The sequence below is a fragment of the Spermophilus citellus genome (assembly GCF_964194105.1).
Source record: "Spermophilus citellus genome assembly, chromosome: 4".
Lineage (NCBI taxonomy): Eukaryota > Metazoa > Chordata > Mammalia > Rodentia > Sciuridae > Spermophilus > Spermophilus citellus.
The window spans coordinates 2,010,675-2,035,000 of NC_138185.1; the positions used below are offsets into that span (position 1 = coordinate 2,010,675).

At 58.1% G+C, this 24,326-nt stretch overlaps 1 protein-coding gene across 1 annotated transcript in view; it reads right to left on the minus strand.

Moving 5' to 3' along the window:
* The window catches only part of CDH4 (cadherin 4), a 423,409-nt gene that overhangs the window by 21,243 nt on the left and 377,840 nt on the right, over positions 1-24,326 (minus strand). Inside the window, exons 7-8 of the mRNA XM_081289717.1 lie at positions 21,836-22,008; positions 3,648-3,785 (exon numbers count right to left, since the gene is read on the minus strand). Of these exons, the coding sequence (XP_081145843.1) occupies positions 3,648-3,785; positions 21,836-22,008 (311 nt within the window). The remainder of the gene's footprint in view (positions 1-3,647; positions 3,786-21,835; positions 22,009-24,326) is intronic.

The window sequence follows — 24,326 nt, forward strand, 5'->3', positions numbered from 1 at the left end:
GCCACTGTGGTCTCCCACCCCCTCAGAACCATTTGGCCCAGTCTGTCCTCACCCAGAAGTGACCCTTCAGTGCCAGCCCACAGCACACACAGGCTCTCTCTCATCTCCTGGGACTTCAGGCGTCAGCAGGGACGAGCCTGCGTCTCCCCCACATCCCTGGTTCCCCACAGCGGAGGACAGGAAAGGCTGTGGCTACTGCTCAAACCCCTGCCCTTGGGGACCCATCTGGGCAGGACTCTAGGCCTCTGGATGCCCAGCAGGAGGCCAGCGCTGTGTGGAAGTTGAGGGCCCAGTGACCATTCGGTTCACGTGGGCCCCCTCGAAGTGTGTTACACACAAGTGTGAAATGGGGACAGACTTTCTGAGCTCAGAGGGATCGGCCACACAGCTAGGAGGGACAGAGAGGGGCTCAGGTGGCCTAACTGCAGGAACGCGCCTGGGGTGGGGGTGCTGGCTGGAGGGAGGCCAGCTGGTGTGGGCTCCAGGGCTGCCCAGGGCTGGGGGCTGGGGGCACGGCCCCAGGGCTTCACCCCAGGACCCGCAGAGGTGGCCAGTAGGAGACCCCTGGGGTGGCGTCTGAAGATGGTGTCCGCCCCAGCAGACCCTGCAGCACCCTGGGAAGGAGGGCAGCTGCTGGACAAAGAGCAGGCAGTGTGCTTCAGTGGGCAGGGCAGCAGCCGCTGGAGCAGGAGGGAAAATGACCTTCATTAACAGTTAAGAACAGGGGGCTGGGTGGGGGCTCAGAGGTGGAGCGCTGGCCTCGCGAGGCCCTGGGTTTGATCCTCAGCACCACATGAAAATGAATAAATAAAACCGAGGTGTCGCGTCCATCTACAGATAAACATCAAGACAAACAGTGGAACAGGGCGGGTCTCTCAGCCCCGACTGTCCTCCATCAAGCTTGATAAGAAGCTGGGATGCGCATGTGCCAGTGTGGCCAGCCTGCCCCACCCTCTCCACCACTGGGCAGTGTCCCAGGGCCCCTGCCTGTCACATCGTCACACCTCCAGCCTGGCTTTTGCAGACAGGCACACTGCAGACGGCGTGTAGAGCTGGTAGCAGAAGGCGAGGACTCTCTGTCCATCTGGGTCAGGACCACGGTCCCCTTGTCCCCGCCCTGCCCCAGCATCCCAGGGAATGGCCTCTCTACCCTTCGCCCTGGGGGCAGGGAGGTGGGGATTCTGGGGGTGGGGGACGCTCCATGTTATCTTGGGCCAAACACAAGATTTTACCCCAGTCTCAGAGTATCTCAGGCAGACCGACAAGGGACAGCCTGAGGTTTGTCTTGATGTCCAGCATGAAGAAAGGTGGACACTTGCTCCACAGAGCTCCTTCCTCCCACCTGCCCATCACTGATGCCCGGGCCATACTAGGACCCTTGATGGGGGATCCGGCCTGGGTTCCCGTGTGGCGGGCATGCCTCAGGGAAGGTGGAGTCCAGCCCAGGTGCAGGTGAGGGCCCCGGGCAGGCCATCCAAGCTGCAGAACCAGCCACCTCAGGCTGCCCTCTTGCTGAGCTAGGTGAGGCCCAGCCTGGCCCCCGGCTGTCCATCTATCCCTGCAGCTCCCAGGCCCTCCTAGGTCAGCAAGGCCTCCTCCAGAGCACCTGGGAACAGGCTGGGGGTCAGCATCTCACGCAGCCCCAGGGCTCTTGCACTCCCATCTATCTGCAAGGCGCCCCCTTCCTGTGGGCATGCTGGGCCAAACCCCTCAGCACCCCGCGCCTCGTGCCCTCTGCTGAGGGGCCAGGCCAGCTCTGCGCCCCTTCCACCTGGTTTCCATGACAGCCACATGGTCCTCAGCTGCTTCCTGGGGGCAGTGAGGGTCCCTGGGGTGGGAGAGCAGCCACAGCTGCTGCACCCCAAGATCTAGACACCAGCTGGCTGTCACCACGCAAGGTGTGCCCCTGCCCTGGGGCAGCAGGAGCCCTCAGCACTGAGGGGCGGGCGGCCCTGGCACTGCTCTGGGGCAGGTTCAGGCCAGGTTCGTGCCCCCTGCTCCCTGCTCAGGTCACTTAGGTGAGCTTCCTGCTCGGGGGTAGATGGTGCCCTGGATCCTCTCGTGTGGGGAGAGCTTGCTCAGGGAGGGGCCGACACCCCGGCCAGCCAGCACCCCTGCGTCCTCACAGGGGGGTGGGCTCTGCTCTGCTTGGTCTCCTTCCAGAGCGGGGAGGACAGCTGCCCACTGGGGAGGAGAGCAGATAGAAACTGTAGCCCAAGAGATGGACTTTCCTCCAGCCGACGCCTCCCTGGCCAGAGGCACCAGCGCTTCCCCAGGCCAGGCTTAGTGGGTCAGCACGCAGGGCCCCTGGCTGCCCTCACTGCCCATGCAGGTCTGAGGACTGGAGCCTGTGGGGGGCTCCCAACCCCACCTGGTCAGAGGGTGGATTAGCTGCTCCCCCACGGGCCAGCTGCACCTGTCCCCTAGATGGCGCTGCGTCCCCATCTGGCCCAGCAGGACACAGGAGGGCGCTGGGGGAGGAGCTCCGGGCTTCCAGCATTCCTCAGCACCGCTGACCTGCTCACCATGAAGGGTGTCCTCCCTCTGCCCCCTGCCCCTCTCTCCCCTGGTGGCACAGTATCTGGGGCCCAGAGCCACCTGCTTCCTCTGGGCTGTGTGTCACCTGGGTCCCCGTGTCCTGGCCCACCCCAGTCTGACCCCTCAGGGGCTTGGTGGCTGCTTGATGGGCAGGCGCTCCTGGCTGTGCTGCTGTCCCATGGACACTGTCCCTCTCCACTCTGCCCTCAGGGAGAGGTCGGCGCAGCGAGGGGTCGTGTGTGGGGGAGGAGAGCCCCGGAACCCTGCCCCCTGCAGCCCTGGTCTTGGCCTCTTAGAGGCAGCTGGTTGGACCACGTGCCTCTCATGTCAGCATTGCTCACAGGGCCTGCAGGACGGATTGGGGACGCAGTGCCACCCACCCACAAGGCCTGCGGAGTCCTGTGGAGGGTGCTGGGGAAGGGTGTGGAAGCCTGCAGACCTTTGGGTGGCACAGGAGGCCAACAAGTCCTGCCAGGCCTGAGCCACGGGGCTCACCAGAGGGGACTCTGCGGTGGCTTGGTGCTCTGGGGGACTCCGGAGGGAGTGGAGCCTGTGCATCAGTGCCAACCCTGGAGGACAGTGTCCCTGTGCCTGGGCAGGGGGGCCCTAGGCCAAGCTGAATAGATGCACATGGGTCCACCCAGCAGACCCGACCAGCATGGCTGCCCTCAACCGTTTCCCTCTCTGCAGATGGGCCACAGGGGTGTCCACTGTCCACTGTCATGCAGGGATGCACCTGCTCTGGCCAAGGCCCACTCAGGCCTTGGCCAGGCAGGGCCGCTGCACACAGCTGCACATGGCCTCCACCAGCAGCGAGAGGTCAGTCAGGCCTGCTGCTCCCCTCTGGGTGCCACGTCCCTTACTCTCAGGGCTGAACTGGAGCCCAAGCTCCCTGCCCAGGGCCCTTCCTTGTGGAGCCTCTGGCCGCTCTCCTCCAAGGGGACCTGCCCGGGGGCCTGCCGAGCCTGAGCTGCCTGTGCCGGGGCCATTCCATCCACGACCTGTCCAGCTCCTCCACCCACACAGGGCGAGGGAGAGGCGCGTCAGCAGTGGCCAGCCAGCAATGGTCATCAGAGCCCTGCGGGTGCCGCGGTGGCCTGGGTACTCACTGTGCTCATGGTGAATTCGGGGGGGTTGTCGTTCACGTCTGTCACCGTGATGATGGCCGTGGCCGTGTTTGAGAGCCCGTAGTTGAGGTTGCCTTCCATGTCGGTGGCCTGCACGATGACCGTGTACTGCTGCACTTTCTGGAGGGGAGGGTGCGAGGAGGAGAGGTCAGTCTGGCGTTGGTGGACAGGGTGCCCGTGCTGCTGGGGCTGGTGCAGAGGACCGAGGACAGCCCTCTCCAGAGTCTGGGGCTGAGGCTGCCTGTGGGAACTGTCCCTTTCCCTTGGGGCAGTGACAGGTGACAGGAGGAGGTCAGCTCTGTTTCAATCTCAGGGCCCCTCAATGGGCATGGGTCGCCTTTGGTGCCAGATGAAACAGGGGCCAGAGAACCTTGGCACGATCCTCTGTTTGGAGGAGCAGAGGGGGAAGTTGGCAAAGGGAGGCCCAGGCCAGGGCCACGGCCACGGGTCGGGGTGCCTCGCTGAAGTGCAGGCAGGGCTCAGGCCGGAAGGAAGACGGGTGGGGTGGTCTGGGACCCAGGTGTGGCTGTGGGAAGACGTGCGAGCCGGGCAGCTCCTGCACGTTCCCACGCAGCGGGCCTCGGCCTCTCACTCCCGGCCCGTGCGAGTGCAGGATGCTGAGCCCCGTCAGCAGCTGTGGCCTGTGCATACCCCTCCCTGACTAGAGGCCAAGGCTCTTGCAGCCTGGTGGGCAGCTGTCTGTGGGACCTGCCCGTCTCTCACTGGCACCATGTGGGCAGCAAGGGTTCTGGGGACCAAGGCAGAAAAGGGCCCTCTACATGCCCTCCAAGTGCTGCATGAACCTGACTCTTGCTCCTGCAGGATGTGAGCACAAGACCAGTGCCCAGTACCTGGTTCACTGAGAAGTGCCCAGGGAGTCCCAGCAGGCTGCGCCAGTTGCCTCTGCATGCAGGGTGGGCGTGTGCAGAGTCCAGTCTGCACCACTTGGACTGGCTGCCCTTGGCAGCAGCTCTGCTGGGCTCTGCCATGGAGGCGGTACAGGCTCATGTGACCGGGCACTGCCTCGCTGGCCTTGGGCATGGTGGCACTGCTCATGGCAGAGGGCCCTGTCTGAGGGCCCTCGGGCTCCCAGCACAAGGCTGTTTCCCTGTCCATCCCCATGGAGACCCGCCCGCCCACGCCTGGCAGTGTGCCTCCCGGAGCTTCCTCCCTTTGCCAGTGGGTGTTGACGCTCCCAGAGGCGGGAAGGGCCTGCTGTTGTGGCACTGCGGGCTTGGCTTCTGGCGCTTGGCTTCTGGCTGGGACGCTGCAGAGACGGGCTGAGGCGGAGGCACCATATTGGCAACAGGCTACAGAAGTGAGTCCAAGTACCAGGTGCCCCCGCCCCATCCCATCTCTGCCTCCCTGCCACTGGACGGGCAGCATCGTGCAGGCAGCCCTGTGGCTGGAGACAGAGGATGTGTGTCCGGGCAGCAGGCGCCTCTTTGGAGACTGTCTTCATTCCCACCGGTTTCTCTAGTTCTTTAAGAGTCTCAGTTTCTCCCCTTCCAGCTCACCCCCAGGAAGAAGGATCCTAAGCTGCATGGGTTCTCAGCGCCTCTTTCCAAGGCTGGACAGGCACTGCAGGCCCCTCCTGGGATCCCAGGCGCCCGTCCCAGGGCCCCCTGCACCCCCCCGCTCTCTGTGCACTGGTCTGTGAGGCTTCGCCTCCCCACTGCTGTGTGGCCTGGCAGAAGGGGCCAGACCGAGAGCCTCGAGAACCACACGGGCCGAGGGCTGCAGGAGGGATAATCAGAGGACAGGAAGAAGGCCACCAGAGGACCAGGTCTCCACATGCACCTTGGCAGGATGGCACCCTCGGCCATGGTCACAGCCTGTGCTCAGACCCACCTGTCGACTGCACTCAGAAGACACTGGGGGGAATGACAGTTTAGAAATGGACACCTGCACGTGCACTCACAGGTGTGTACGGTGTGTACAAGGGTGTGCCTGTGTGTGCTGTGTGTGCATGTGCACGCAGGTTCCCGTGGTGCTTGCTGGTCTGTGCGCAGGCAGGCGAGTGCCGCGACTGCCACTAGAGGGCGGGCTGGGCTTGCTTCTGGGAGGCAGGACGGGATGCTTGCCGGCCACCGGGGGCGCAGCTCGCCCCCAGTAAGAAGGAAGAATTCCCGCAGGGACCCAGAGCACCAGTGGCCTTCCTGTGGGGCGCTGACCCCTGGCAGGGTTGGCCTGGCCCGGGATCAATGGCTCATCAGGACTGTGGGCAGGAGGCTCAGGCTCCTCTGTGGCTTGACTCAGAGTGTCCTTGCAGGCCTAGCTGGGGTCACCTGCCCCTTCTGGATTTGTGGGCATGTGGGAGGCGGTGGGCAGCATCCAAGCTTCTGCCATGGAGCTGGGCCGCGAGGCCTTCCCGGAAATAGCTCCTGAAGGTGTGTCTCATCTGTGTGGCGGGTGACGGCTGGGGGTTCAGGGAGTCAGATGCGGGACTCTGTGCATCTCACATTCTCATGCTGCAGTGGAGGGACCCGGGAGAATGGCAGGCGGGACCCAGTTCTCTGGGGTCTCTGGCCCCACCTCGGCCCTGAGAAGTGAGCTTACCACATGTGTCCAGCCCTGTTCTCCGGCCCCCATCTTACCAATGGTCTATGTCCCCCTGGGGAGCTGGAGCTCCTCTGAGGTCAGGGCTGACCAGGGCATGCCCTGGAGTCCAGTGATCTGCCCTGCAGGCCCTGGGGGCCCTGAACATGCAGCCTCTGCTCACGATCAACCCTTCATGGAGATGAAAGGAAGTGACTGGGTGGGCAGTGTCCAGGGTGGCCCCCACTGGACACCTGTGAATATCCAGGACAGGGCTTCCTGGTGGCCAGCCAGACTGGCTCCCACTGGGAACAGAGAACAGGGGGACCCCTGGAGCCGGCCACACCGTGAACAGAGAACTTCAGTGAATTCACCCAACAGTGATCTGACCATTTTCAATTTGAGAGCAGAGAAGAAACCACAGTGCTGTCCCGGGCTCTTCTCGCCTCTGCACAGCTTAGCATGCAGATTCCACAGAGCACCTGTCAATCACGCAGTGGCTGGCCTGACCTAGGACCTCGAGGTCCTCCCCAGCAAGATGCACAGCCAACCAGGCTGCCTGGGACAAGCTGAGCCAGCAGCAGGGACCCTGAAGCTACCCTTGGCACTTCCCCTCCCTGTGACGACCAGGGCCTGTTCTACCTGCGAGGTTGCCAGCATGACTCGCCCCACTCTGGGCTCTGTGCACCCAGCAGGTGGCCAGGGGTGAATCTAGGCTGAGAGCCTAGACCCCAGCACCCTTCCTTCCTGGGTGAGGCTGGAGCAGGGCAGGTGCTGCCCACCACTGCTCTGGAAGGGCCAGCCCCTCACGGGGCTGTGCAGCTCTGTGCCAGCTTCCTGTGGCCCTCTGTTGGGACTCACACCTCTGGGGCTCCCTGGGTGGTCACAGCTGGAATCCCCTTCCCCTCTGTGCTGAGCAGTGGAGCAGGCTGGGGCGCGCCTTCCCGTGTGGCTCAGCACCTGCCGCCTGCCCTTGTCTGCCCTGGGCATGAGTGCGGTCAGAGGATCCCTGGGTGGTTGCCATGGAGAGGTGAGGCGGCACGGCGGACACTGTGGGCAGTTCAGCCCTGCTTACCACATGACCTGGGAACCCTGCTCCAGGGAACAGATCCAAGGGCGCTTCAGCAGCTCCCAGGAGCAGCATTTACACAGCCAACAGCCCAAGTGACCGCAGGGACCAGATGCAGCCCATCTGCCCAGTGGTGACAGGAGGATACCGCTGCCCGCTGCCCACCCAGGAGCTCAGGCTGGGCAGGACAGCACACCCTGAGTGCCGCTGCTCCTGGGCAAGGTCCAACCGGGCGAGTCTGCAGAGGCAGGCAGGTGGGTGGCCGCCAGGGCTAGGGCGGTGGGGACGGAATGTCGGTGAAGGGGTCTCCTCTGGGTGATGAATGCATCCAGGAGTTATGTGGAGGTGGTGGTCACTCAACGCACGCCCAAACCCAAATTGCACAGTATACAGAGTGGACAGTGTGGCGAGAGCTACTTCCCAAGGTGTGGGCAGTAAAGCCCGAGGGGTCCTAGTGGGGCTGTGCACGGCTGGTGGCCCCAGGACAGACTCCGTGGGGCCTGCAGGATGTCCCCAGGTCACCACAAGGCTGAGCCCTCCCCCAGCTCTAGCCCTCTCCTGCCACCATGGTCCACCTTATGCTTTGAAGACCACCCTTGCTGCTCTGCCACTGCCACTTATTTTTAAAACGACCTTTCTTTCTCTCCTTTCCCTAGTCTCAGGGGAGACAGGGTCACCTTTCTTCCCCACCCTCGGCAGAGTCACCACAGGAATGAAGGAATTCAGAATGTCTCAGAAATGACTACCTCCCAACTTAACAAAGGAATTACACTTCAGACAGAGAACACGTGGAACGTAGCCTTCGAGTTGCCTCTTTAAAAACATATGACTTCTGTTTATTCTGACAGTTAACATGGCAGATGCCAGAGCAGGGACTACTTGGTTTAATGCTGTATCTTGTCTGCATTGGGTGCCGTAGCTATTTGTCATAAACCCTGAGGTACGGGAGACTTCAGGGACACTCTAAGTCCACAGGGTAAGAACTCGACTGCCTCAGAGCCACACTGTTAAATGGGGAGACACACAACAACATGAAAAAGCAAGGGAACAAATTGCCCCAAACCAACCAAGATACCCCAATAACAGAGTCCATCAACACCCCAGTGGAAGAATGTCAGAGAAGGAGTTTAGAATGTACACAGTTAAACTCATCTGTGAGGTAAAGACGACGTAAGGAGTGAAATCAGAGAGAAAATACAGGAAGTGAAATAAAGAGCAATTCTAAAAAAAATGAAGCAGAAATATTTGAAATGAAGGAAACAATAAACCAAATTAAAAATTCACTTGAAAGCATCATGAACAGACTAGACCATTTAGAAGACAGAATTTCAGGCAGTGAAGACAAAATATATAATTTTGAAAATAAAGTTGATCATGGAGAAAAAGATATTAAGAGACCATGAGCAGAACTTCCAAGAAATGTGGGTTAACATGAAAAGACCAAACTTACGATTTATCATGATAGATGAAGCTTGAAGATACAAACCAAAGAAATGCACTGTTTTCAATGAAATGATATCAGAAAATTTCCCAAACCTAAAGAATGAAATGGAAAATCAAATGTAGGAGGCTTAGCAAATACAATATCACACAAGACCCTAAATATACAGATACAACAGATCCACACCAAGGCACATTATTATGAAAATGCCTAACATAGAGAATAAGGATAGAATTTTAAAGGCTGCTAGAGAAAAACTGTAAGTAACATCTTGTGAGAAACCAATTCAGATCTCAGCTGATTTGTCAACCCAGACACCCCAAAGCTAAAAGGTCTTGGAATAATATACATCAATCTCTGAGAGAAAATGGATGTCAGCCAAGAATACTATACCCAGCAAAATTAAGCTTCAGACAATGAAATTAAAACCTTCCATGATAAACAAAAGTTAAAAGAATTCAAAACTAGAAAGACTGCACTACAAAACATATTCAATAAAATATTTCATGAAGAAAAAATGAAAAATAAAAGTGAAAGCCAGCAAAATGAAGAACTACACTAGAAGAACAGTCAGTCAAAGGAGAAACAAATTCAAATTAAAAACCAGAAATAAATCAAAATGCAGAGGATAAAAATCATTTCTCAATAATAACATTAAATGTAAATGGTCCAAACTCATCAATCAAAAGGTATAGATTGGCAGATTGAATCAAAAGATATATAGACTGGCAGATTGAGTTAAAAGACCAGACCCGTTAATATGCTATCTCCAAGAGACTCACCTCATGGGCAAAGACCTCCACAGAATGGAGGTAAAAGGATGGGAGAAAAATATCATTCATATGGGTCTTGTAAATAAGCAGACTTTTTATCCTCACATCAGATAAAGTGGACTTCAAGCCAAAGTTAATCAGATGGGACCAAGAAGGACATTTCATACTGCTCAAGGAAATTGTACATCAACAAGACATAACAATCATAAATATTTATACTCCAAACGGTATACCCAAAGAGTATATTCTTTCTTCATTAAAAGAATAGAAAGTCACCAAATAAATAACCAAACATTACATCTCAAAGCCCTAGAAGAAGAAGAACAAATCAATACCAACAGCAAAAGACAGGAAATAATTAAAATCAGAGCTGAAATCAATGAAATTGAAACAAGCCAAAAAAAAGAAAAGAAAAGAAAAGCCGACAAGCCTTAGCATAACCAATGAAGAGAAAGAGAGAAAACTCATGTTACTGAAATTCACCATGAAAAAGGAGAGGCACAACGAACACTATTGAAATACAGAAGATACTCAGAAGCTATTTTGAAAATTTATATTATAATTGACAATCTTGAGGACATCCACAAATTTCTAGAGACATATGACCTCCCCACATTGAATCAGGAGGACTAGAAAATTTAAAATTGAAGGTGCCACCAAAAGCCTACCAACAAAGAGAAGCCCAGGAGCACAGGATTCTCACTGAGTCCTACCAGAGCTGCCAAGGAAGAGTCCACACCAACCCTCCTCCGATTATTCCATGAAACAGAAAAGGAGGAAACCCTCCCAAAATCATTCTATGAAGCTAGTGTGACCTTGATGCCCAAAACAGACAAGACAAACGAGGAAAAAAACTTCATGAACATAGATAAAACATTCTTGATAAAATAGTGGCAATATTTTGCATACAAAGACTTATTAAAAAGATTGTGCATCACGATCAAGTGGGGTTTATCCCAGGGACGCAAGGTTGGTTCAACATGCAGAAATCAATAAACATTAATAAACTAAAGACAAGAATCAAACGCTCATCTCAATAGATGGAAAGAGTGTTTGACAAAGTACACACCCTTCATGTTCAAAACACCGTAAGACCAGGGATCTAGAAACATACTTCAACACTGTAATAGTATCTAGGCTAAACCCAATCATTCTCAATGGAGAAAAAAGAAAACATGGCTTCCAAGAACTGGAACAGGACAAGAGTGTCCTCTTTCACTACGTTTGTTCAACACGGTCACTGAAACTCTAGCCAGAGCAATTAGAAGAAAGAAATTAAAGGGATACAAATAGGAAAAGAAGAACTCAAACTGTCACTATTTGCTGATGACATGACTCTATATTTAGAAGATCCAAAAAATTCCACCAGAAATGTTCTACAACTAATAAATGAATTCAGAAAAATAGCAGGAGATAAAATCAACACTCATGAGCCAAGTGCATTCCTATACATCAGTGATGAATCCATTGAAAGAGAAATTAGGAAAACTACCCCATTCACAATAGCCTCAAAAAAAATTGGGACTCAATCTAACAAAGGAAGTAAAAGTCCTCTACGATGAAAACTGCAGAACACTAAAAGAAATGGATGCAAAGATCTCCTTCGCTCCTGGATAGGCAGAATTAACATTGTCAAAATGGCCATATTACCAAGAGTGTTATACAGATTCAATGCAATTCCTATTAAAATCCCAATGACATTCTTCATAGAAATAGAAAAAGCAATCATGAAATTCATTTGGAAAAATAAGAGACTCAGAATAGCCAAAGCCATCGTTAGTGGGAAGAGTGAAGCAGGAGGCATCACTGCACCAGACCTTACACTGTACGACAGAGCTATAGTAACAAAAGCAGCATGGTATTGGCCCCCAAACAGACACGTAGACCAATGGTACAGAACAGAGGACACAGAGACTAATCCACATAAAAACAGTTATCTCAGACTAGACAAAGGTGCCGACAACATTCACTGGAGAAAAGACAGCCTCTTCAACAAATGGTGCTGGGAAAACTGGAAATCTATAAGTAGTGAAATGAAACTAAACCCCTGTCTCTCACTGTGCACAAAACTCACCTCAAGGTGGATCAAGGACCTAGGCACTAGAACTGAGACCCTGAGCCTAATAGAAGAAAATGCAGGACCCGCTCTCTATCATGTCAGAGCCGAATTCCTCAACAGCTCCTAAAGCACAAGAAGTGAAATGAAAATCAATAAATGGGATGGAATCAACTAAAAAGCTTCTCCACAGCAAACAAAACAATCAATCATGTGAGGAGAGAGCCTGCAGAATGGGAGAAAATCTTTACCACATGCACCTCTGATAAAGCATTAGTCTCTGGGATATATAAAGAACTCAAAAAACTTAACACCAAAACCCCAAATAACCAATCAATAAATGGGCCAAGGAACTGAACAGACACTTCACAGAAGAAGAAATACAATTGAGCAACAAACATGAAAAAGTGATCAACATCTGTAGCAATTAGAGAAATGCAAGTCAAAACTGTACTCACTCCATCTCCAGTCAGAATGGCCATCATCAAGAATACAGGCAACAAGAAATGTGGGCGAGGATGTGGGGGAAAGGCACCCTCATCATACATTGCTAGTGGGACCGCAAATTGGTGCAACCTCTATGGAAAGCAGTATGGAGACTCCTCAGAAAACTTGGAATGGAACCACCATTTGGCCCAGCTATCCCACTCCTTGGTTTATACTCAAAGGAATTAAAATGAGCATACTATATGACACAGCCACATCAATGTTTATAGCAGCTCAATTCACAATAGCTAAACTATGGAACCAACAACCTAGGTGTCCTTCAACAGATGAATGGATTAAGAAAATGTGGTATATATATCCAATGGAATATTACTCAGCTTTAAAGAAGAGTGAAGTTGTGGCATTTGCCAGTAAATGGATGAAACTGGAGACTATCATGCTAAGTGAAATAAGCCAGTCCCAAATAACCAAAGCTGAATGTTCTTTCTGATATGCGGGTGCTAACACACAATGTTGCGGGGAGGAAAGAATAGAAGTTCTTTGGATTAGACAAAGAGAAATGAAGGGAAGGGAGAGAGATTGGGAATAGGAAAGACAGTACAATGAACCAGGCATCCCTTTCCTATGGATATTTGAATATACAACAGGTGTCACTCCACATCATGTTCGACCACAAGAAGGGGAAGTTACACTCCACGTATATCTGCTATGTCAAATGCACTCTACTGTCATGTGTTTCTGAAAGAACAGTGTCAACAACAAAATAAACCACTACTGAAAACCAAGACCAAGACCAAAAACCCCTCTGTTGCCTTGGCTGGGCAGAATCACAGCCTCTGGGGCAGGAGTCCCCTGTGTTTCTATTTTGCTACAAAACAATAAGACTCCCCTCTTTCTCAAAACCGTGTCCTCGTTATTGTTTTGGCACTGGGGACCAGGACCAAGCTTCCAGCAACACCTGCCCTGAGTCTGCGGCCCCTCAGCTGGGCTGCATCCTGGTGTGGGGGAGGCACTGCCCGGCACACATCCCACCTGGCCCAGGTGAACCTCAGCTGGCCACGCTCCCTCGACTCTGAGGCTCTCCCCAGGGTGGGCTGGGCCTGCGTCCTCTCAGGGTGCCCCGGGATGGTTCTGAATGGGGGCCACCCCTGCCCTCGCCTGCCCAACACCTGCCAGCCCTCTGCAAACCCGCTCTGTCCAGCCCTGCCCTGGGACCTGGCTTCCTGGGGTCCTCACCCTCAGGGAGGGGCCTCCTCACACCCCAGGAGGGTCCTGCTGCGTCACAGGAAGCACCTGTCACTCCACCCTCCACCTTGCCCTCGGCACACTCGAGGGACCCCACCTCAGGATCTTCAGGGCCATGGCCCAGCTGCCCCCACCCATGACCCCGGGGGTCCCCTTCTGTCTGGGCCCAGGTGAGCTTTCTGGGGAGCTCAGCTGAGACAGCAGCTCCTCCAGGCCTGAGGCAGGGAGGCCGCGGAGGTCTCTGCTTCAGCCTGCAGCCGGGCGGAGGTTCCGAGGCTCTCAGACACGGTCTTCCTCTCCCCGTCGCTGTCTCGTCCCCCTCGCTGGTGCTGAGGGAAGACGAGCTGCCAAGGAAGGCTGCTGATGACCAGTGAGGGCTTCCTGGAGGGGGCGGTGGGTTTGGGTGCAGAGGAAGGAGAGTACCAGGTGTGGGGAGGCTGGGGCGCAGCCCCGGTGGTCCTGCCAGGGACCCCTGTGAGGAATGGACGCTGCCTATCTGTCCCAGCAGGCCACCCCAGCTGTTCTCAAGGGCCCCTGCTTGTGACCACCCCTGGCTGTCCAGGGTCCCTCTGCAGCCTGGCCTGGGCAGTGTGCCCTCTCACTGAGCCCCAGCGGGAACAGGCTGCGCCCCTGCCGAGCACGGTGACCCCGGCTGCTGCTCCAGGGTGGACGCGTGGCCAGCCCAGCCCAGCACGGCGCTGCAGGGAAACCCGTGAGACGGGGAAGAGCCGGTGTCAGTGCCTGGGGCTTGCTTGGTGGCTCTGGGGTGGCTGACGGCTTCATCCCCTCAAAGGAGACAGGGCCTTCTGTGGTTCCTTCCACCGTGCTTTGGAGGGAGGAGCTGTGGGCTGCTTCTCTCGGCCTCTGTCTCCCGCGCTGGCGCCAGGGAGCGGCCGAGGGGACCCGCGGCTGGGAGGAGGGCTCTGGAAACTCGGGGCCGGGCTGTGAGGCGCGTTCCTGGACCCGTCTGGGTGTGCTGTGTCTGCTCATGTCAAGGTTTCAGATGTCCCCGGGCTGCCTGACCTGGTCTGCACAGTTTGGGACACCTGGGCACTTTCTTTCCTCTCTGGACATTTCTGGGTATTTTGGGACGTTTCTGGGTGGTGGCTCCTGCCCAGGTGTCCTCTGCAGCTGCTCCACAGCTTTTCTGCTCTCACCTGAGATCCATTCTTGCAGAACCTCACGTTGACCAGAACTCTGTCCCTGAAGGGACTCGAGAGCAGCTCGATGGTCTTCCACAGACCTCCTCACCTCTTCCCGTAAGCAGCCCTTGGACAGCAGAGGCTCCTGCAGTGGCCACATGGCCCACCAGGGGGCATCCCCTGCGTCTCCGTGGGGCCCCTTCCCTGGGGCGGCCTTGGCAGGGTGGGAGCTACTTCCTTTGGCAGTCCTGCGGGGCCCAGCCCTCTGGCTGACCACTTCTGAAGGGGCTGGAGAGGAAATGCTGAGCTCTGGGGCCGGAGGGTCGAGAGGCCACCTGTGGTCTCTGCCACCTGTTCAGTGTTTCTCACCAACGATTTAAACCCAGCTCCCAGGCTGCCCAACCGAGGGTGGCCGGGTGGGAGGGGATCTGGGTGGTGGCTGCGGCTTGGCAGCTCTGCTTTTGGTGGCTCCCTGGGGGTGTCCGATGGCTGCGGAGCCTGGTTAGTGGGAAAGCCACTCACCCCGTGGAAACAGGGAGTCTGGTGGTGTTTCCAGAATGTGTGTTCAGCCTTCACTGGATTCAGGGTGGCCATTCTAACTGTAGCCCTTCGCCCGGTCCAATTTTAAAACGAGCCGATCGCGTAGATTGCATCCCTGCGTCTCCAGTCAGGGCCCGGGGCAGCACAGCGTCAGGAATACAGACAGGTGCCCTGCTGCCCAGGGGCCTTGCCAGCCGGCTTCCAGAGGCCCTTCTGGCCCAAGTAAAGGCTCACCTTCCCACGGCCTCCGAGCGCCTGTCCGATTTCTTGCAGCGCCTCCGTGTTTCTGACAGTCCCTCCCCAGGCTCTGTGGAGGACGAGCCTCCTGCCCTGGCCTCCTCACAGCAGCCCCTTCCCTCCTGACCACTTCTCACCCCACCACCATTTCCAGGTGGCCAGGCTGCCCGCGGAGTCTGCAAGTTCCCTGGAAAGTGGACCCCAGGGTCCTGTAGAGCTCCTCCGTCCTTCTGGGTGGGTTTTCTCGGTGGCCGCAGGTGAGAGGAGCAGACCCTGCCTGCACACCTCTGGGAGACGGGGCTGTGCACACCGGGCAGTGCCCGAGGCACACAGAGGCACACCGGGCAGTAGGCCCACCCACGCACACGGGTGCACACTCAGAATGTGTGCACACAGGTGTGTCACACACACACCTGCCTTGGCCCTGGAGGGGAGTAGTCCCCGGTTGCTTGCTTGGGGGGACCCAGTGACCCTGCAATAGCCAGGGAGGCTTGGGGCCTCATGTACCAGCCCAGAAATCAGGATGCATCTTGATGAACTCCTGCACTGGCCGTGGCCGGGGGGTGGTCACAAAGTGACCACTGCTCACACACACATGTGGCTGTGACTGCAGTCCTCCCTGTTCCCAGTGGAGACTCCTGCAGAAGTGCCTGGCCCTGTTCCTGCCAGCCCACTTCTGGGGACCTCTGAACAAAAGCGTCCAGAGGAGGCCTTGGCAGGGCAGGTGCTAAGGAGGGAACCCCAGAGGCCCTCGGTGTCTCCTCCAGGCAGGGCCCCTCTTGGCGGGGGCCCGACGCAGGAGCGGGATGTGCAGGCGCTTGGCTTCCTGGGTGTCCTCAGCCCTCGGGCCCCCGTGTTACTCCTGGAGGCTCCCGCTCCGTCCATCTGGGTCTCTGTGTCCTTCACGGGGACCTCATCACCACTGGGTCGTCCCATCCAGCCATGTTCCCGGGCCTCGCAGTCTGTCTCTGCCCTGGGGAGCAGCGTGCAGGGCCCCATGGGGGCGGGCTGGATGGTAAGTGACGGGTGAAGCAGCCAACCAGTGCTCTCTCAGCGCTGGGGATGGGCCAGGAACTGCTCTCTCCGGTCACCCTGGTGGCCCTGTGAGCAGCGTCTCTGCGTCCTGCTCTGCCGAGGTCAGCCGAGGTTTGAGGGCTAGTTGCTCCCCGTGCCTCGGCGACCCTCACTCACCTTGGCTCCCGGCCCTGGCGATTCACGGTGGCTTCTCTTCTCTGTGGGTCTCCCCTCCTCAGGAAGGTGATGTAAAAGTGAGGGCCTCCCCCCACCCCCAGAAGCCCCAGGGACGTCCTTGTCTCCGGGGGCTCCACAACAAATGGCCACACACATGGTGTGGCTTCAGACAGCCATCTGGGGACAGAGGTCTGAGGCCAAGGTCTGAGGCCTCCTCCAGGGTCTCCTGGGAGGACCCTCCCCGCCTCTTCCAGCTCCTGGTGGCACCAGTGTCCCTTGGCTTGAGGCCACATCCCTCCAGTCTCTGCCTCCTTGTGTGGCCATCTCCCCTGTGTCTCTCCCAGTGTCCCTCCACCTGTGTCTTATCGGGACGCTGGTCCATGGTGGGGTCACCCTACCCCAAAGACCTCTCCAGACCCTAACACTTTTCATATCTGCAAAGACCTTTTCCTAGACACGGTCACACTCAGGGCTCCGGGGGTCGGACCTGGACATGTCTTTTTGGGGCCTCTTCTCAAGTCAGTTTCTGGCTGATCAGGCCAGCCCATGGCCAGGCGGCTCCCCAGGAATCTGGCCTCTGGACATGGGCTGACAGGCTGTTGCTCACTGGGTGCACAGGGGACAGACGCTGGCCATGGGGTCCCCCAGCACAGAGCCACACGTGTGCCGTGACAACACTGTGGCAGCTGTGAGCACGACTGGGTGGGGACAGGTCTGAGGACAGGAGAGGGCAGGCTGGACCCAGGAGGAGGTCTCGGGTGCTGAGCCCACGGGTGTTGCTGCAGAAGACAGCACGCGCCCCCTCGCGCCCGTGGCAGGGAGGGGCTGTGGCCGGAGGTGTGGGACACAGTGGAGCATGTGTCCCTTGATTTCCCCAGGTGTCACTCTTCTGCTGAGCAGAGGGAGGCACTGGTCTTGTCACCAACAGTGTCTCTGTGTGATAGTCACGATGGAGGTGAGCTCCCAGTAGGGTCAGGAGAGGCAGTGCCACCTGACGACTGACGTGTGAGACTGAGGAGGTGACGCTGATGGGCATCTGCAGGAGGAGGGGCCGAGTGGTCTCTCAGGGACATGGACTTCCTCAGGCGCAGCTGGCGGGGTCGGAACAGGGCGGCCGGAGCTGATTACTTGGCGCAGCCTGGAGCAGTGCGCTGTCTCCAGGAACCTGCTCACCTCATAACTGAGCTGGGCGCTCACCTTGGACGAGGCCATGAATATTCTAATTAGGACCCCCTGGGGGGAGGGCAGGGAGCCTCCAGGTACCAGAGCCACCTGGAGTCTCTCCTGAGGTTTGATCCGTAGGAGCGCTCAGTTCACGGCTCCCCCAATGAGACGGGGCTGGCGGGTCTCCCCTCCTGCAGAGGCCGCTCGCTGGGCCCAGGCACTCCACCAGGACGCCAGGCTCCCCGTGCACTGCCTGCTGCGTGGTGCGGGGTGCGGGTGTCCTGGGGGGGGAAACCAGGTTTGTCGCGTCCAACACAACCCTGTGGGGTGTCCTGTAGCCGAGGCAGGACCAGGACCCCACGAGGAAGATGGTCATGTCTCCTTTGGGCCAAAGCTCAGGCCTGAGTTGCGAGAGCCCCTGGGGTCTGCAGCAGCAGGACGGTAGGGGACCCCCTGCACGTGCCTGGAGATGGGTCATCTTGACCCGGTAGCCGTATTGCTGGCCACTGGTTTCCCAAGCCCGGATCCATCGCAGGCGACCTTGCCCCAGAGACAGGAGCTCCTGTTCCGGTCAGCCGGGGACAGCAGGGAGCTCAAGGAAGCACCAGCCCCACAGGGAAGGACACTGGGCCTGGTCACCCAGGGCTCCCGCAGCCACTCCCCTTGCTTCCACTGGAGCCAAGAATCACCATAGGGCAGAGGGTCCATGTGGTGGGGGAGGACAGGAGGGGACAGTGAATAAGGGGGGGAGAGGCAGGAGGGGAGGGGCGGGGGAGTGAGAAGGGGATGGGGCAGGGGGAGGGGGGCGGGGAGGCCGGGGGAGGAGCAGGAGGGTGGGCACAGGAGGGTGGACAAGGGCAGAAGGGAAGACTAGGGGAGGTGGGGAGGGGAGCAGGAGGAGGGTTGGGGAGGAAGAGGAGGGTGGGGAAGGAGAGAGGAAGAGGAAGGGATGGAGGAGGGGCATGGGAAAGGGGGAGGAAGGCTCAGGGAGGAAGGAACAGGGCCTGGCAGCACCGCTGTCCTGTGGCTGTGCCAGGTCAGCCTCCTCCCCCGCCAGGGGGAGCAGCTCAAGTGACATGTCCTATGGTTTCGCTGACACGCCTGACCACCCTGGGCCCCCACCTCGCTCCCTAGGAGGCTGAGGTGCCCAGGAGAGGTGTCCTGTGTGTGGCCGGGGCAGCACAGCTTTCCTGGCTCAGCCTCAGTTAGCAGAGGGAAGAATGGGGGGCTGGAGGCCCTGCCAGGTCTGGCCCTGTGGCACAGGTGGAGGTCAGGGTTGGTCCCTGGCCAGGTCCTGGCCCTGCGGCCACAGGTGGAGGTCAGGGTTGGGCCCTGCCAGGTCTGGCCCTGTGGCACAGGTGGAGGTCAGGGTTGGGCCCTGGCCAGGTCCTGGCCCTGTGGCCATTGCTGGGAGGTCAGGGTTGGTCCCTGGCCAGGTCCTGGCCCTGCGGCCACAGGTGGAGGTCAGGGTTGGGCCCTGCCAGGTCCTGGCCCTGCGGCCACTGCTGGGAGGTCCGGGCTGTGCCCTGAGCTCATGTGGGCGGGGGCCTGTTGAACTCCCTGGTGTGGCCATGTGCCTCCCTCTCCAGCCCCTGTGCCTTGAAGTCCTGCCTGTGACTGCCCTATAGCTGCCCACTGTGGCCCTGCCTTGCGTCCGGTGACTCTGTGGAAGGCTGGGGTCCTCCTGGTCACATTAACACAAGGGTACCCCAGGCACTGAACAGAGGTCCCACCCCTGAAGCCCCGTCCTGCCTGAGGACTGTGGCTCTGCTCCCCCCCCCCACAGCGCCCCCTAGTGGAGCCTGGGCTTTGGCTCATCAACCTGATTCGGTTTTTCCAGCCCAGATGGAGGCGGTGGGAGAAACGGGAGCGGCCCTGAAGTTTCCCTGGGTTGAACGTCAGCACTGAAGCCTGAGAGCAAAGCAGAGGTGGCGAGTCACGACTTGCATCCCGCAAGCCCTGGAGGAGCAGCGACCGCTCCCATGCACACAGCTCCCACGGGAGCGGGCCTGAGCCTCCGCTGAGCTCTGCTGCTCTGGGGCAGGAGCGCTGTGAGGACGCCTCCCTCCCACAATAGAGCTGCCAGTTATCCTCACCTCCACTGGCTTTTAAATGAGCATTTCCACTTGGAACATGTTGCAGGCTGCTCTCAAGCCCTGTGACAGACAGCAGCAGACACAGCACAGGCTGGGGACCAGTGGATCCTGGAGAGCAGGGCGGCCCAGCCTCCCCTCCACCTCTGCCTGGGAGGATGCCATCAGCTGCACCTGCCTGCCCTTGCTGGGGCCTGGTTGGTGGGTGGGAGGTCCCTGCTGGCCAGGCTGAGGGGCTGAGCCTCGGGGATGGTGTGAATCTGCCCACAGGGCCACCTGTACCCAGGACAAGGGGTTCCTTCCTGTGGGGGCCTGGCCAGCCGAGGAAGCCCAAGGGCCCCCCACAGAGCCCTGATTCCCCCCAGGCCTGACACCTGGAGCCCACACCCCATGCTTGCTTTGGGGGTCTTAGTAAACCCCACTCCTGCCCGCAATCAGCCGACCTTGGCCCAAGACCAACACGCAAGTGGGGCCTGTGGCTCTCTTGCCGGAGGCGGGTGGGGCCAACTGTGCGGTGGGGCCAAGCCTGTTCAGAAGCTGGCCCAGGCCCTCAGGGCCTCGTCTGCTCATCTGTGGGGGGGGGGGCTCTGGGGCTGCTCTAAGCACTGCGAATGCAGCGGGCACCTGGGAGCTCGTCTCTTGGAGTCACCCTCCTGTCCCTCCCTTAGCTTTAGCTCTGCTCTCTGGTGGCACAGATGTGATGGCCTCCCCACCAGGGCCCCGAGCAGCCCAGCACCCGGCACCCAGCACCCCTGCAGCGCGTGTCTCCTCCCCACCCCCCATCTTGCCCATCCCAGCCACTACAGGCAGCAATGCGAGGACAGACACTGTCCACCAGCTGCACGTCCACTGGGCACCACCCCTCGCCTCCACCAACAGGCTGAACAAGGAGAAGAACCGATGGGCATTGGCCTCTGCCTGGGGTCTCTACCACAGGCAGGGGCCCTTGGAGCAGGAAACCCTGCAGTCCCTCAGGCTCTACCTCCCACCCATGTGGGCTGCACAAACTGCTGACCAGGGGCCTGGGAGTGGAGGCAGGGTCCACCTCCCCTCACGTCCCTAGGCTCCCTCCCCATCTCTGCGCTTCCCTCCTGGTGGACCAGGAGCGCACTCCCTGTGGACGCCGGCAGCTCCAGGCAGAGCTCCTCCCGCCAGGGCCACCTGGGGAGCAGTGTCCACGGCCTGACGCCCACTGTGCTCCCCTGCCCCTTCTCCAGGACGGCCAGGCTCCATGGCTCCTGGGCCCCTGTATGTGAGAGGTGTGCGCGTGCCACGCTGCCGTTATGGGTATGGAGGTGTCCGGTGGCCGCAGCCTGCAGAATTACCTGTGGCTCCTGGCTGCTCCGGTGGCCAGGGCAGGTGGGGACCCTGAGCAGGCGATCTAGAGGGTCTGTCTGGTTGGCTGACCTTGGGTGGACCTTGCCCATGGCCCTCCCCACACTGTGTGGCTCTCAGGCCTTTGGGACCTCTCCTGAGCTGAAGGACAGAAGAGCCAGGGCCAGCCTCAATTGCGGGGGCTTATCCAGGCCAAGCAGGTGCGTGTTCTCCACCCCTGGGGAGGGTGGCAGGGCCTGGATAGGTCCCCTAGTTAGGGTGGACGGTGCTGGTCATGGCCCTGAGCCCCTGGCCCTCTGGCCCTCCGTTGCCCAGTTCCACCAACGTCGCTGTGGGAACACCTCAATCCTGCAGACAGGCCCTGTGTGCCCTCCGCGCCAGCCCTGCCCTGCCTGCCTCACAAGGCCCACTCCCACTCCCAGAGCCCAGAGGACCCATGACTGGGCCCCACAATTCTGCTGATGTGCCTGTGGTCACCTCACCTTCCCACCAAGCCACAGGCTTCAGAGTTGCCTTCCACGCCACCCTGGTGCACCACTCAGTAAAACTCAGGATTTCCAAGAGAAGCACTTCATGTCCCTCAGGGCAGGGGCAGGAGGAGTTGTCCAGGTTGCAGAGGGCACTGGTGTGCAGGGTGGAGCTGACCAGTGGCAGGGCACATCCTGGGTCCAGTGCTGGCTGGACCCTGAGAACCACCAGGTTCCCTTGGGCTTCTCTTGAGTGGCCACCAGTCTCTGCCGCCTGCACAGCAGGGCCTCCCTGGGGACCGGTCACCGTGCCAGCTCGGGGGCTGGTCCATGGCAGCTGCAGGTCCCCTCTGCTGCCCCTCTCCCTGCCCATGCAGGAGACAGTCCTCGGCACCCCTGGAGGGCCCCGCCCGGCCCCACAGCCCGTCTCACCTCTCGGTCCAGGCCTGCTGCCACCGTCACGATGTCCCCTGTCTCGCTGTTGATGGTGAACATGTTCTGGGACGGGCTCTGAGGGGTCTGGGTCACAATCCGGTACCGCACCATGCCGTTGGCCGTGGTGCTGTCGTCCGCGTCATTGGCTGTGACTGTCATCACGTAGGTGCCTGTGAGGGGGGAGAGCAGCTCAGGTGGGGTCTGCACCAGCTCTGTCCCTGCCACACACCGGGGGGACCTTGCCATTCACCCCAGGACGCTCAGGGCAACGGGTGTGGCTTGTGCCTGTCGCCTGCCAGGGCGCCCAGGTGGCCCTGAAAGTGAGCCCATCCCTGCTGTGAGGGGTTCTCCTGAGCCGGGCAAGGCTCCCGCAGTGGGTGCCCTGACATCTCCCCCTCAGTACAGGGTCCCAAGGCCTGCACAGGAGCGCCTCTCCAAGCCCTGCAGGGTGGGACACGCTCAGGTGGCCAGCGGCCCCCAGGTGTCCCGCCAGGAGCTGCTCAGCTTCCAGGTTTACTGAGGGAAACACTCCACAGTGTGCATGTTAGGAGAGCAGGTCCAGCACAGGAAGGGGACGTGTATTTGCAGGTGCAGGGTCTACGGTCTCATCTCAGGCAGGTACGTGGGACCACTGACGGGACTCAGTGGGCAGAGGGTGGGTGTGGAGGTGGTAAGGGAGGGTCCAGCGCCAGCGGCTTCCGGGTGCTCGGCAGCCGCTCCTCCGTCACCAAGACACAGCTGCACTGAGGTGTGGTCCACACACCACGACGCTTGTCCTTTAAAGTACAGTTGCGTGGTTTCTGTGTCCCCGCGGGGTTGTGTGACTTCACACGGTCTAGTCCCAGGACATTTCCCGTGGCCTTAGGGAGCTTGAGTACTCACTCCCCGTCGTCCCTCCCCAGCCCTCTGGCTTCTGCTCTCTGGGTTCATCCTCCTGGACACTTGGACAAGGAGCTATGTCACATGTGACCTTTGGCCTCTGGCTTCCTTCACCACACCCGAGGTCCCTTCCTTTTGAGGCTCAGCACTGTTTCACTGTATGGAGACATTCACGCCATCACCGAAAGTGCACCTGCCACATGTAGGGCCTTGTGCTCTGGGTAGCAGACAAACACTGTCCCTGTCCCTTACAGGCTGGTGTGGGAGGACCAGACCCACAGGTAAAGAGACACATGATGCAAATTGTGGCAAGTGTGTGGCAGAGAGGAGAGACTGTATGCAGGGACCACTGCAGACGCAGGACAGCTGGGTGACAAGGTGGACTACAGAGGGCACAGCCAAGGCCTCGCTGAGAGACGGAGGGATGGGGGACCCTGCCTAGAGGGGCTAACACCCTGGGCAGAGAGAGTCCTGCATGATAGGAACAGGGACGGGGAGGGCATCTGGGGTCAGGGTGGCTGGGTCCACGCTGTCACTCCATCCTAAGATCCCAGGGAAGCCAGCAGTGGACGGTCACCAGGGGACTGAAGTGACCAGCTTGGTGTTGCTAAGACAGAAAACAGACTGCAGGCGGCGGGGGGCGGGGGCTGGTGGAGAGCACAAGGCTCGTTCCCTCCCAGGGTGTTACAGACCAAGGTGCTGCCACCAGTGATATCCAAGGGACACCTGCTCATTCCTTTGGCACTCCTCTCCGTGTCTGCTGGGGAAAACACCAGAGAACTGTGTTTTTTTTTTTTTATTGTTGGTCGTTCAAAACATTACATAGTTCTTAATATATCATATTTCACAGTTTGATTCAAGTGGGTTATGAACTCCCATTTTTACCCCGTATACAGATTGCAGAGTCACATCAGTTACACTTCCATTGATTTACACATTGCCATTCTAGTGTCTGATGTATTCTGCTGTCTATCCTATTCTCTACTATCCCCCCTCCCCTCCCCTGCTGGGGAAAATACCAGAGAACTGTGTGTTTTGAAGTCCTAAGAAAAATCCACAAACAGACCTGCTGTATTTCACATGAGCAGTTGTGTGCAAACCTAATTATTATTAATTGGTATATAGTTAATCCTCAATGGAGTTTCACCAAAGACACTGGGTATTTAAAAAGAATCTGGAAAGTTTTGCGTTTAGCAAAGGTGAAGAATGTTTTCATCAATCTTCCTCCCAAGGAGAACTAGAAAAGCTGGACAAAAAATAAGTAAATAAAATAAAACAACCTGTTGGGAGGCCCTGGAGAGCGTTCAAGGGGCAGTGCTGGGAAAGGAGCCCTCAGGACCCTCATCTCCCAAGGCCTTTCCTGATGGCAGAACTGGCCAGGGAAAGGCTGAGGAGCGGCACGGGCTCACAGAAACGCAATCGAAGACTGGACTTCAGTCTTGCCAAGGAGGATGGGCCCTGGGAGGCCTCTGGTCTTTGCGTTGGACCTTGAGGTGCAGCACCCTAGAGAGAGTGAGTGATGTGGGAATAAATAGTCCTACCATAATAGCAATGATCCTCCAAGGAGAAAGCAGCAGCACACCTGGCCTCAAGTTACGGCTACAACCTT